Below are 12388 nucleotides of genomic sequence, written 5' to 3' on the forward strand. Positions count from 1 at the left end.
GATCCGGCTGTTATCTTTTCAATTGTCTTCACATTTACATTACAATTTGGTCTAATATCTTCTCCTATACTTTTCTTGGCATTATTGTCTGTTAGATCTCATTAATATTGAGTAAAAACACGGAAAAACGAGCCCTTAGGTATACACTTCTTTCCTTTATATATATATGAGAGAGAGGATAAAAGAAAGAAAATAAAAAATATCGGATGTGGCAGCACTACCGCATTTGTAAATGCTTGCTTCAGTGAGAAAAAAAAGCTTATTTTCATTTGCACGGCGCTCCACTTGCCTGCGATGATGTCCGCCTCAATTTCAGCTAACGTCATACTGGTGGTATACACCGATGACAGTGTTAGTGCACGCATCAACTTCGAGCTCGTGGGCTGTGTAGGCGCTGCCTCTTTGATCTGGGTGTCCGGGTTGTTGGAAATCCTCTGTAACCTGACGAATGATTTTGTCACCAGTCAATTCCACACACAGCTCGAAGTCTTAGTCAGCGTCGGCGGAGCCCTCAAAAGTTCTCCCTGCTGCAATCGAAAACTGTCCACTCTGTCCACTCTGGCGAGACGGCCAGAGTGGACAACTTTGCGTTGTCCACTCAAGAATCACGCTGTTCACTCTGTGCGAGACAGCAGTCTCGATGTCCAGTATGAAGCGTGGCGGAAACAGTTCAAGAGGGTCTATTGCATAACTGCTTTCCACGACTCTACAAGCATACCGGTGGAAAACCACAGGTCAACAGTGCAGCTTTTCCCACTGTCGGAGCCACGGTTGGAGCACAGGCACTGCACCATGCAGCTGTGGCCACAGGTTTGACTAAGCTGCGGCTGGCAATGAGTTGGTGTGTGTTGGATTGCGGAACTTTCTCCATTTCGAGGGTACAAAAACAACCAAAATGGTGGCGGCGATAGTGACTGCGAGTTTGCGGTAAAAAGTCTGAAAAATTGAGTAGTAAAAGCTATAAACGTTCGGGATTTCGGGCTTTTAAATACATTGACTCTATGGGGAACCTGACGGTGCCGCAGACGAGCCCGAGAAACGGGGCATGTTCAGAATTTCTGGCGTCCAAGAAATAGGACGTCGACGGTATGTGTAAAATTGTACTGCGGGTGCTTGGGTAGTACCTTGCTGGGTTGGACGACACATCGTTGGTTAAATTTTGACACTGCGGTTTTAGTGTATCCTGAAAAGTTTTTGAGGAAACTCTTTTTTTCTATTTTGTTGCTTTAGAGCTGTTTAGTGTTTGGATTGCTTTTATATGCCTCTAGTGGATCCAGATTCTATCTTTTTGTATCTACTCTTTACTACCTTGCTGAGATTGTGCAGGATTTGTGTGTATTGCATAGTGGGTTTTGCCTCTCTGAAACAGCAGTGTTCAAAGTATTTCCTGCTTTAAAGTGTTGAAAGGAGTCATCAGCAGTGTGCTGTCAGTGAGCAAGCAGCAGATCGTCACTTAAGCAGGATATAAGCTCTAGCAGCCATAAATGTTTTCTGTTCATCTTCATGCATGCAACATGAAAGCTGTGTAGGTCACGAAAGAATATAGCAGTAGGATCTCGATGATTCAATTACGCTTGATGCGAATTTAGTGATGATACGAATATTAGGGTTGTTTTAGATGGACTACATTATATAAGATATGCCGTGATTTGGTTTTATATGAGCGGATTTCCAAGCCACTGTGGATGATACGAATGTGGGATTGACCACTGCACGCAAGCAGCGCAACAGGGCTTGTATGTGGGAGGAAGACCTTTTCACTCTTTGCTTTGAAGGGAGTGAATGTGGAAAAACTCACCGCAATTCACCTCCCTTTAGAGGCCGAAAAGGAACTGCAAGGCTGACACGAAAAAATCTGTCCGAGACCAATTTTCTTGCCACGCGATAGCAGATCGCCTTTTTTGCTTCACGGTTTTGACTATAGCTCTCAAACCACGTGATGTAAACACTAACCAGCCAGAAATTCGACATGGTGTCAAAGGCGTCGGTAATGGATCGCGTCGGCGCTATTGCGAACTTGCCTGTGCAGCATGTCAAAGCTGACAGCCTTGACAAAGATGTGTTCATCGAGAGCCTGGTTTAGATTACGATCAATGAGAACACGGATGTAGAAGAAGGTGTAGCAGCAGTGAGTCAGTATGTCCCAATGTATCTCACTTTTTCACTGCCAGCTGAATCCGTTGTTGCCGCTGCTGGTGCATTTGCTCGTGTAGTTTCTGCTGGCGTATCTTCTGAAACAATGTTTGTCAAGGCGTAAACTGGTTCTTTTCAGTACTTTGCATGCATAACTAAAGCTCGGTATGAACTTTAATGCTCAGGAAATGGGCAAAATGGAAGGAATTCTCAAGTGGCGGTGGCATGTACTAGGGGCAGAACGAATGTGAACAATTTCGATGGGCACAGAAGTAGTTTTCTAGTCATTGTGGCCCTTTCACTTGAATTATACAGTGGGAATTCTTCAGGACTGATATTTTTTTTTTTTTTTTTTCGTGTCGACTTCGCAACGCGGTTTTCCTGCCGCTTAAACGAAATGAGTGAATCTAGTGAGTTTGGCGACTTTTACTCCTTTTGATGTCAAGTGTGAACGCACTGCTCCAGCAGCATGAGCTAGGAAAAGCGGTACTTTAATGAGACACAGTGAAGGCAGGAAAGTTCAAAAAACATCATGGACTTTTTTCAGCAAGTAGTAGTTGCAATAAAGTTCTTATTCTTCTTCATTATCCGCTTTAACTTGTTTTTGTTTCGTATGAATTTGGGATTATACTAATATTTTGCATGCTCCCTTGGAATTCTTATCATCGAGATTCTACTCTATATATCATTAGGCATCTAATGATATATGTATAGCAGCCTTGTTAAGAGAGACAACACTGCAAGTTAGGTGGTCACAGATGAATAAGTAGCAACTCTTTTTTTTTTTTCTCATAATGCTTCCTTTGTGACTTCAGTTTGTCGGCATGGTGTGGCAAATTTCTTTCCAGCTCCAACAGCTGCTCCGGCCCCGCCAGCGGCATTGGATGTCAATGTGGGTGAGCTCTTCTCCAAGCTGGTTGCTGCAGGCATCCTCAAGCAGAGCACAGGCAATGGGAATGCAGCAGGGAGCCAGCCTGCAGAGCAGTACCAATCAATGGGTGCCCACTTGCAGAAGAAGAAACGGAGGAGACCACGAGGCGAGCACACAAGACAGGAGCCCAAGAAGCCCATTGAAGGCGTCCCGCAGCTCAGTTTCTCCAGGACAGACCAGCTCAAGATGTAAGAACCAGTCAGGGGTGTCGTGCGAAGAGCAAAAATTTTGGATGCAAAGCGAAATCGAAAACTAACGTTCGAGTGGGAATGAAGCCCTGCCACTGTAGTCTAGTGGTTGGATCTCGACTGTCAATCCAAAGGTCTTAGGGTTGAATCCTGGCTGCTGCGGGTGCATTTGGATGTAGACAAAATGCTAGAGGCCCGTGTGTCTAGATTTAGGGGAATAATCACAAACCCCAGAAGGTCAAAATTTTCGGGGCCCCTCCAGTATGGCGTCTCACATAATCACATGGTTTTGGAACGTAAAACCCCGACAGGTATTATCATGAGTGCGAATGAAATGAAATACTTTTAAAATACTGCTTAGTTAAATCATCTAGAAAATGTGCTGCACGGCATGGACAGAAAGCAAATATCGTTGAACACATTTTAACAATAAATAAATTATAAGAGGCATGCACCGGGGATCATGTGCTAATTTCCTGATTGACTTCTTTTTCTTTGTTGACACTCTAGCGTCTCTCATGCCCAAAAGTCTCTCGCTTCAATTCCTCTTTTAAATGGGTTCAGCTGTGTGTGTTGTTTCACTAGTGTACGCCTATGTACAGTCAAACCTCTTTATAGGAGACGTTGATATAAGAGACACAAGTGTGCCTACGGTAAAACACGGGTTTATAAGGGATGAGGTACCTTGCTTATAAGAGACATCTCAAATAAAAGGCAAGAATTGCTGCTCGTAACATGCTCTTAAAAGGGGGCTCTACTGTAAAGTAGGTTCTCAGTAAACGGAAATCTGTTAAATGGAAATGCTGCGTAAATAGAACAACTTCCTCTGATATGATTGCTTTCATCCCTGAATGATGCAACTCAGTTCACCTCAGTAAACGGAACTCCTGTTAAAAGGAGCACATTTTCTCGGTCCCTCCAGGTTCTGTTCATTGAGAGTCTACTGTAGTTGGTTCAAGAAAAAAAAAAAAAGAACAGAATAAGAGAAAACTGTGATATAAATAGGACTTGGTGATGCACGGGTGCTCATGCTCTGACAGGAGCGCATTTTTGGTCTTCAACTATAAAATCAGAATAACGAAAAGTGCTGTAATGGTTTTGCCTTGTATGCCATGCCTCAAGGCTGTGTTGGGACTTTGCTAAGCTTTTGTGCATCATGGCAGTGTGTGATGTGTTTTTCTTGCAGCAAGCACCCAAGCGTGATCAATGCCCTGCATGTGGGCACCCAGTGTGCGTCCTGCGGCCTGCGATTCACAGATGAGAAGTGCGAGAAGTATCGGCAGCACTTGGACTGGCATTTCAGGGCCAATCGCAGGGATAAGGACGGCGCCCGGAAGGCCTTTTCCCGAAAGTGGTTCTACGAAGTGGAGGTGCGTCCTTATTGCCTGCGAGTGCAGATTTCTCAGACTGCTCTAGTTATAGTAGACTTCTGGTAATAAAATGGACTATTGGGTTAGTTGGTTGTGCATTTTAACGGTGAAACTGGCACAAATACATATGGTCAGAAAGACCAGGCAGATTAGGTCGAGCGCCTGTCCTTGTCTGTCTCGTCTTTGTGTCTGTCGTTATCTGTGCAAATTTCTCTTTGTTACAGAAGGACCTGTTACTTTGGTCCAAATATATTTTTTAATTTTCAGTTAATTCATTATAGACTGATAGTTGGGACTGGCAGTGCATACATTTCTATAAACCCAAACTATTGTTTTAATTTTTAAATTAGTCTTCTCTGGATAGTTTGAACTTTGCTGGCTGTCTTAAATGTTGTGAACCTTAGTGGTGACTACAATATCGGTAAGACATATCATACCCTGTTAAAATGTATATTTTTGCTTAACCAGGAAGACCTTATACAAAAACCAAAGCACACAATGAATTTTTACAGCCCTCATTCAATTCCAAGGCATCCTTTGTTTATTTTTGCAAAGAGTTTTTTTTTTTTTAGTGGTGCAAGTTAATATGAAACCTAAATGAAAACGAGAGCCAGAACTACTTAGCATTGTCACTTAAAAATGTTGTTCTTGGGTGTAGTTTGTGCACTGTGACCATGTAGCAGCAATCGCACATTGTATCATATCATCAGAACTACCATGAAGGTGAAACTATTAGTTTCTGTCAGAATCTCTGACCAGTGTTTTTGGATTATGCTTTTGGCAACAGCTGCAGTAGTGAGTTCATTTTTATGCGGTTACAGTTATGTTCATGGCGGTCAATGCACAGAAGACACGAAAACAAGTGTTTCATGTCTTGTGTGCACTGACCTTCATGGGTATGTTCCAACTAGTACCATTCGTTACATTGCTGCAATTGTTTTCATTTCACCGTCTTCTTTGCTCATTTATGCAGGATTGGATTCAGTTTGAAGAGATAGAAGATCTGGAAGAACGAGGTATGCCCCTTTGCCTGTGCTCACCGGTCTAATCTAATCACGTCTTGCATTAGAGGCTTAGTGCCATTGGTTGTTAAGTTTGCCAACACTGTCTAAGAACATGGGTCATGGGCATCTCTGTTGCATTGAAGCAGTAACATTTATTAAAATACACTACATGTGCCATAGCATCTAGTGCCCATGATTTGGCGGCCCTCTTTCTTCTAGTGCAGGGAGTACTGATAGGTTGTCCTCTATTTGACCACAGAGCACATGCCACCTGCACCATTATACTCATATCTTATCCCATCCATGAGACTATTTATATTTAGTGCAAGTTCTTGCTTCTCATGCAAACTCTTACTGGCAGATTATATTGCTAATTGATCCATGATTCACGGACGTAAATATCTTCTTACTGATTGGTGTAGGCGAGGATTTGAAGTAAAAGTTGTTTAGATGGCTGTTGGGACGTGATGATAAAGGCTTTTAAACAAACTAAGTTGCTTTAGCAAGAATAGCTTTTATGAGGGTATGTTTATTGATGAAAAATAGAAGCTTCAAGACCCACTGTGTAGCACAGTCATAACAGACATGATTACTATTACAAACACGAAATAGACTCCCTATTTAAAGATGCAAATTTGTCAAAGTGTTGCAAACAACTCGTTATTTGCTACACTTGTTTTTCCCTCAATCTTTGAACACCACGATTTGTGTAGGTGCTAGACTGTTCGGGCGATCTGAATGCATGCCACAATATGCATTGCACTCTTGAGGACTGTTTCAGTAAGTGCAGTCAAATGGGAGCAGAGCCTCTCTCAACATATTACTCGCAGACCACAATTGAAATCTGGTTTTTGTGTGCCAAAACTGCAATGTGATTAGGAGTCGCACACCTTAAGAGAGGTGGAGGGTAGATGTAGGCTTTGAATTGAGCTTGAATGCTTTCAAGAAGCATTCAACACGAATTCACAGTCTACCTTGTGGGGTCTCAAAATGAGAGACAGCAGGCAGGGTCGAACCACACCAACACCTTGTGCACATTTATTTAACTACTTTCACATTGACGATATCGCCAGCCACATGAGTACATCACTAGTGATTAACGCTCGATTCACCACAAAGGGTCTGTGGGAGATGACCCACGGCGCCGTCCCCATGGACTGACCGTGGGAGACGATCTCTCGTTCCAGCCACCACATGCCAAAGAGAGCCTCTCATGTCATGTGTGCCGCCACCCAGCCTTGCCACCAGGTGTCACTGTTGATGCTACCGCGCTAATCCCAATGATGATGAGGCTTATCCGCAAAACATGATTGCACCACGAGGTGCAAACGACTTTACAGGGGCTGATAGCACCCCCCACAACCTTCACTGCCCCACCCCGCTTATGGTGTGACTCTCAATCGAATTGCAGTTTTGGCATGCCACTTTTGCATTTGCCCGTATAGACGTGGCTGTTGCTGCGAGCAGCGCAACTTATGATATTGAGCTCAGCAGCACAGTGCTTTAGCCAGTGGGTTACTATGACAGGTTGATCCAAGACGGTCTTGACAAGCTTGTTTTCGAGTGGCACAGGACCTTTGGTTATGGGGTCAGATAATTGTTGCTTTATATTCGTGTGCATGCGTCCCACAGGAGTCTCTGTCATAATCATGTCAATATCGTTTTGTCAGCGAGGAGCTTCTTTGAGCAGCAAGCCACTGTGGAACAGGACCAGAGCAGCAACTCGCCCACGGCAATCAAAAGTGTCCCGGCTTCTGGCGACGAGACCGGCAACGTACGTCTTGGCATTCTTGAAAACTTGCTGTCCATTTCAAATTCATAAAGATCAGTTCTTTCTGGTGCATCATTTTTGTTTTCTGGGGGAGTGTCAGGGGGTGAAGAAGGTTTGAAGTTTATTCATGATTGAAAACATACATCACTTATCCAGTGATTGAAGCGGAAGGGGTTGTGAAAAGGCAACTGACTGAATGCCTGACAGCGTACCGACCCCTGCCCTGGCCATAAGTTTTTTTTTTTTCTGACTAGTCACCTTACAGGGGTCTGATGAGGCAGGACTAACCAATTTGATTTCAGCTTTTGTGAAGTGTTGTTTATTATACACTCTATGTGATATACTGGACTATGCAATATGTGATATGGATATACTATGCGATATAGAAACTATGCGATATAACTAGACGCTGTTGACTCAGTTAACTGGATATACAGTTGAAACCCACAGTAACAAAATCAGCGGAGAAAGTAAAAAAAATTCACTCTTGTCACAATGTCGTTGACGCGATAATGCAGCAGGAAAGGTGGGGAATTAACTAAAAACACATTTTATTGCCAAAAGTCAATAAACCTACATTGTCGAGCCTTTCCCTGCAGCAATTTCATAGTTCTTTACTCGCATTGTAAAGAGTGGTCCATTGCCGTGTCGTCATCGCGTTCGCCAAGAAGTGAGTGAATTGTGTCCAGCGCATTCAGCACATCCTGCGCAGTTTTTGCGGGCAGGCAAATCAGGCTGTGCGATTGCTACTCCAGCAGCCGTGCACGTTGCACCAAGCACCATGTGTGGCAGCAACGAATATGCAAGGCCAATAAATGAAACTGCATGTGGATTTTGGTTTGGCTGTGTAGTCTGTGATTACAAATTAGCATAACCTGCGTTTCCGTGTCAGCCCAATAAATAATTACACAAGCCCACTGCAAAATTGCCTCACACTCTTGTGGGTTTTAAGTTGGTACTGCTAAATAAATTCATTTCATGGACACTGTCACCTGTAATGATGGGCAAACCATCATTATCATCATTGTCGCCAACTTTTTGTAAACAATAAAGGCAGTGGCTGCTCAAGTGTGCTGTGGTGATAGTTTTGCAAATACATTAATGTACCACGAATGCATTGGAGCAGTTTTTTAGTGCAGTTAATTACGAAAGCAGATTACACATAAACCTGGTCGTAACAGACTCACATCTACCACAAAAATACTTCGTTATATTTGAAAATTCGTTATAACCATATATTCTTAACACAAAACTTATCAAAAAAACTTTCATTTACTTTGTTATAATCAATAATTTGTTTTATCAGGGCTTGTTATATTGAGTTTTGCTTGTCTTAGTGCACTCTTGTTTCAAAAATTTCATTTATGACAGACTGCAGTAAAAATATGTTTCGTACTTGCGAGTTAATAAATGCATTGACTCCTATGGGCATTCGTCGGTGCTTCAGGGCTACTCTATTTACTTGCGTAATGAACGCACATTTTTTCTCGAAAAATCAGAGCCAAGTTGGGGGTGCATTTATTGGCAAATTTATGAAAACTTCTTCAGTATGAGCGAAAAAAATGCGGTAATGCAAAAAGAAGTTAGGTCGCTCACCTTCAATGGTTGAAGGTGCTATCTTCTCCAAACTTTTCCCGTGCTGCCTGTGCACGCTATAAAAGCGTTTCGCGGCTCTCTTTTCTCGCAGTCGTTTAACGGCAACAGTGGTATATGCTGTGATCTGAGGCGGCACCCAAAAGCATGCGCTACGACGCCTCGGCGCACTTTGCCAACTTCGTGGCAAGCTCGCACGACGACCGCGCTGCCGCAGTTGATGTTGTAGCAAGCCATTAATATTGCAGGAAGCTACCACCGAAGCATCAAAACAAACCCTCGATAACAAAATTAATGACAAAATACAGCGGCCGCCTCGCTTGCAACCGAAGTTGGAATCGGGGACCATGTTGTGGAGATAGTCATGAGCTTTTCTGGGTGACAAGCAATTTCTTTCTGGTTTTCCAGAAACCTGCGACACGTGCGATGAATGGCGCTTCACGACAGCCATAGCGATTGCGAACCCCGTCGTTGTCACTCGAAGATTACGTGCGTGTGGTTGGGCTTTTCGTATTTTCGTATTTGTAGGAAGCGACCAAATTTGGAGCGGGAAGTTTCGTGACTTTCCCTCGCTGTGTGCTTGTCAACTACGGTGTCTCTACACTCGCATCATTCATCAACTCCGCTGTGGGGCATAGATATATAAAAAAAGACTAGGTACATGCCGCGCACAGATAGAATGAAAAACTATACGGCAGCGGGCGTAGGGGGGAGAGAGGGAGCGCGCCGAGGTGGAGGACGGTGGTCGGCATAATAACAAAAAAAAATGAAAGATCCAACGGGCAAGGAGGTGCCAGGTGTCAGTTAGCGGGAGTGCAGCGTGCGCAGGTAGGGAATGTGTTTATTACGCGGGGAAAAGAAAAATTCATACTATTTTGAGGACTGATATGGGCATTCGTATTATGCGAGTGCGTTCATTGCGCTAGTAATTACGGTATTTTATTGCAGTGAAAATTTCATTTGCTCAAGATCTCATTATGGTGGGTTTCAACTGCAATGCTTGATACTCATGTGTTTCTTGGTTATTTATTATCAAGGTAATATGGCAATTCCTAATACATATAAAAGCGTAACTCATGTGTGAATTGATTCAGGAACGGGCCTATTGCCTATTTTATATTTTTTTTATATCTTGTCTTTTAATTTGGCAATCGGTTGCTGGAAAACCATGTGAAGATGTCAAGGAAGAGAGAGAGAGAGTGCATGGCGGATAGTAGCTTAAAATTTTTTATTGCTTCAATGTGGCTTTGGCTGTTGAGCAGCAGCATTACCATTAGTTGATTAAGTGGCATGTTAATCATCTGTCATGTAAGTTTTGGACCTGGTAAGACCTTTAGTAGTTTGCATACAGGATGTGAATTAGTTTTATTGGAGTTAGTATGTAGCGCACTGTTTCTGGGAGGCAGTTTTGGTGCAGCTGGTAACACAGGAGGCGGAAAGACTTGACACTGAAGTAACATCGGTGTCAAAAAACCAAGCTGCAACCAGAATGTTACACAAATTTGCTGCTTTGCTATGTACCTCGAGTTGCGACAGGCCTGCTAAACCACTCCCGAGTACATCCTCAAAAAGTGTTGAAGTGCTGGAGGCAGAACCTGAGTGCAGCCAGTGTTGCTTGAAGGGACACTAAAGGCAACTATTAAGTTGACGTAGATTGTTAAAATAGCAATCCAGATACTTCGTAGTGTTACTTTTGTGCCAAGGAAGGCTTATTTTGAAATAAAATCTTGTTTTAGTAGTTCGCATCGGGTTAGCGCACTTAAAATTACCCGCCTCAAAAAGCGAACCATCTCGTGTCACTGTTGCCGTGCACAACGTTGCCCGGCTTTACGGCGCTAGTAGCAGCAGACCGAAAGCAGCGGGAGCCACAGCAGCAACAACGGCTATTGAGCAATTTTTAGCTATGGCCTTCAAGATTGCAGGCCTGCTTGGTTCAACAGGGCGCCACTAGCTAACACGACCTGTCCAGTTTAACCAGGCGAAAATTCAATTTTTGAACCACTCACGGCATTCCCCATAGTAACATCCGGTGATTCTTTTTTTCATCAACCAAACAGATATGAACAAGCAGCATTTTATTACATCTCTTGATGCACAGAAGGTTCTTTATTAAGTGCAGCTAGATTAGTTACTAGTGATTAATTGTAGGCGGTTTGTCTGACATCATCGGGATTATTTCGAACATGTCCTACTGCGGCGCATGTATTCTTGTGCATTTACTTTAATTTCTCTGTAACTAGGGCACTGATGTTGATAATAGTGTCGTTGTAGACGTCATACATTGAGCTTTTACTTTGACGTAACTTGTTATTTGACTTTAGTGTCCCCTCAAGTATACCTGCATTTATTTTTCAGGCGTGTGCTGTCTGTGAAGAGGCTTTCCAGCTTTTCTGGGCAGAAGAGGAGGAGCAGTGGCACTTCAGGGATGCCATTCGCATCGAGAATAAAGCAAGTGCCTTTCATTCTCCTTTTTGTAATGATTCTGCTACTAGAGGCCGACTCTTCACACACAAACAGGTGGAAACAAAGTAGTTGTGAATATGAAACAAGTGATTCAATTTTGCATAAAAGCCTCTTAGGTGATGCTATATTCCTAAATAGTTTTGACTACATTTGATGTCGTCCAACTGACAGGAAAGGATTTAGGCATGTTCACTTGAAAGGTTCCCAAAGTCATTACAGTGGTACAGCTCGCGAGTTGGCACTATTTGGCTGTAGAGTGTTAAAGGGCTTCTAAACCATGCTCTGAGTACTTTTGTTTTGTTCACTTTAATTAAGCAGACTTACTGTGGTTTTCTCTGGTTCACTGCCAGCAGTTTCTATTTGTGACCTTGCTCGTGTTTTGAGCTGTTTGTTAACACAGCGATGCACTGCTCTGTTGGCAGGTGTACCACCCAGCCTGCTATGAAGACTTCAAAAGGGTAAATTATTGCTTTCTAATTCTTGAGTTGGCATTTGTTTCTCTGCAGTATATTTCAGACAACTTTAACATTTTTTCTAATTTGAGTAAACAGTTATATTCTAGTCAACTGACTTGTGCGTCTATTCCTGCTGCTGTGGAAAGTGGAAGAATGAAGTCCTTGGTGGCAGTTCTTATTTTTTATTGCATTTCTACCTTTGCTTTTCTTTTATTGCTTTCTTTGAAATTGGCCGTCATTTTTCTCCGAGCTGAAAATGCTGTTGCATCAAATGAGGCTAATAAAAAGATGCCTTGGCTCATGTCTACTGCTGAGTCTTTGCTGGCTGGCTCTGCAAAGGCAAGAATGAGAAGAAACCAACTAGCCTTTGAGCGTCTTCTGGTGCACTCCAAGCCTAGGAACTGGCAGGGTTCCTTGGCTGTGCCACGTTTCTTAGGATATTTTTATTTTGTTTCTTTGCATATGTATTCATGCCTTGAA

At 43.0% G+C, this 12388-nt stretch overlaps 1 protein-coding gene across 4 annotated transcripts in view; it reads left to right on the plus strand.

The window, feature by feature from the left end:
* LOC119179437 (uncharacterized) overlaps nucleotides 1-12388 on the plus strand; it is a 53136-nt gene that overhangs the window by 39411 nt on the left and 1337 nt on the right. For all 4 annotated transcript variants that reach the window (XM_037430507.2, XM_037430525.2, XM_075882088.1 and 1 more), the window contains 6 exons: nucleotides 2982-3252; nucleotides 4439-4622; nucleotides 5596-5638; nucleotides 7297-7400; nucleotides 11346-11438; nucleotides 11876-11911. In XM_037430507.2, the coding sequence (XP_037286404.2) occupies nucleotides 2982-3252; nucleotides 4439-4622; nucleotides 5596-5638; nucleotides 7297-7400; nucleotides 11346-11438; nucleotides 11876-11911 (731 nt within the window). The remainder of the gene's footprint in view (nucleotides 1-2981; nucleotides 3253-4438; nucleotides 4623-5595; nucleotides 5639-7296; nucleotides 7401-11345; nucleotides 11439-11875; nucleotides 11912-12388) is intronic.

Source organism: Rhipicephalus microplus, chromosome 2 (assembly GCF_043290135.1).
Source record: "Rhipicephalus microplus isolate Deutch F79 chromosome 2, USDA_Rmic, whole genome shotgun sequence".
In the NCBI taxonomy this organism is placed as follows: Eukaryota; Metazoa; Arthropoda; class Arachnida; order Ixodida; family Ixodidae; genus Rhipicephalus; species Rhipicephalus microplus.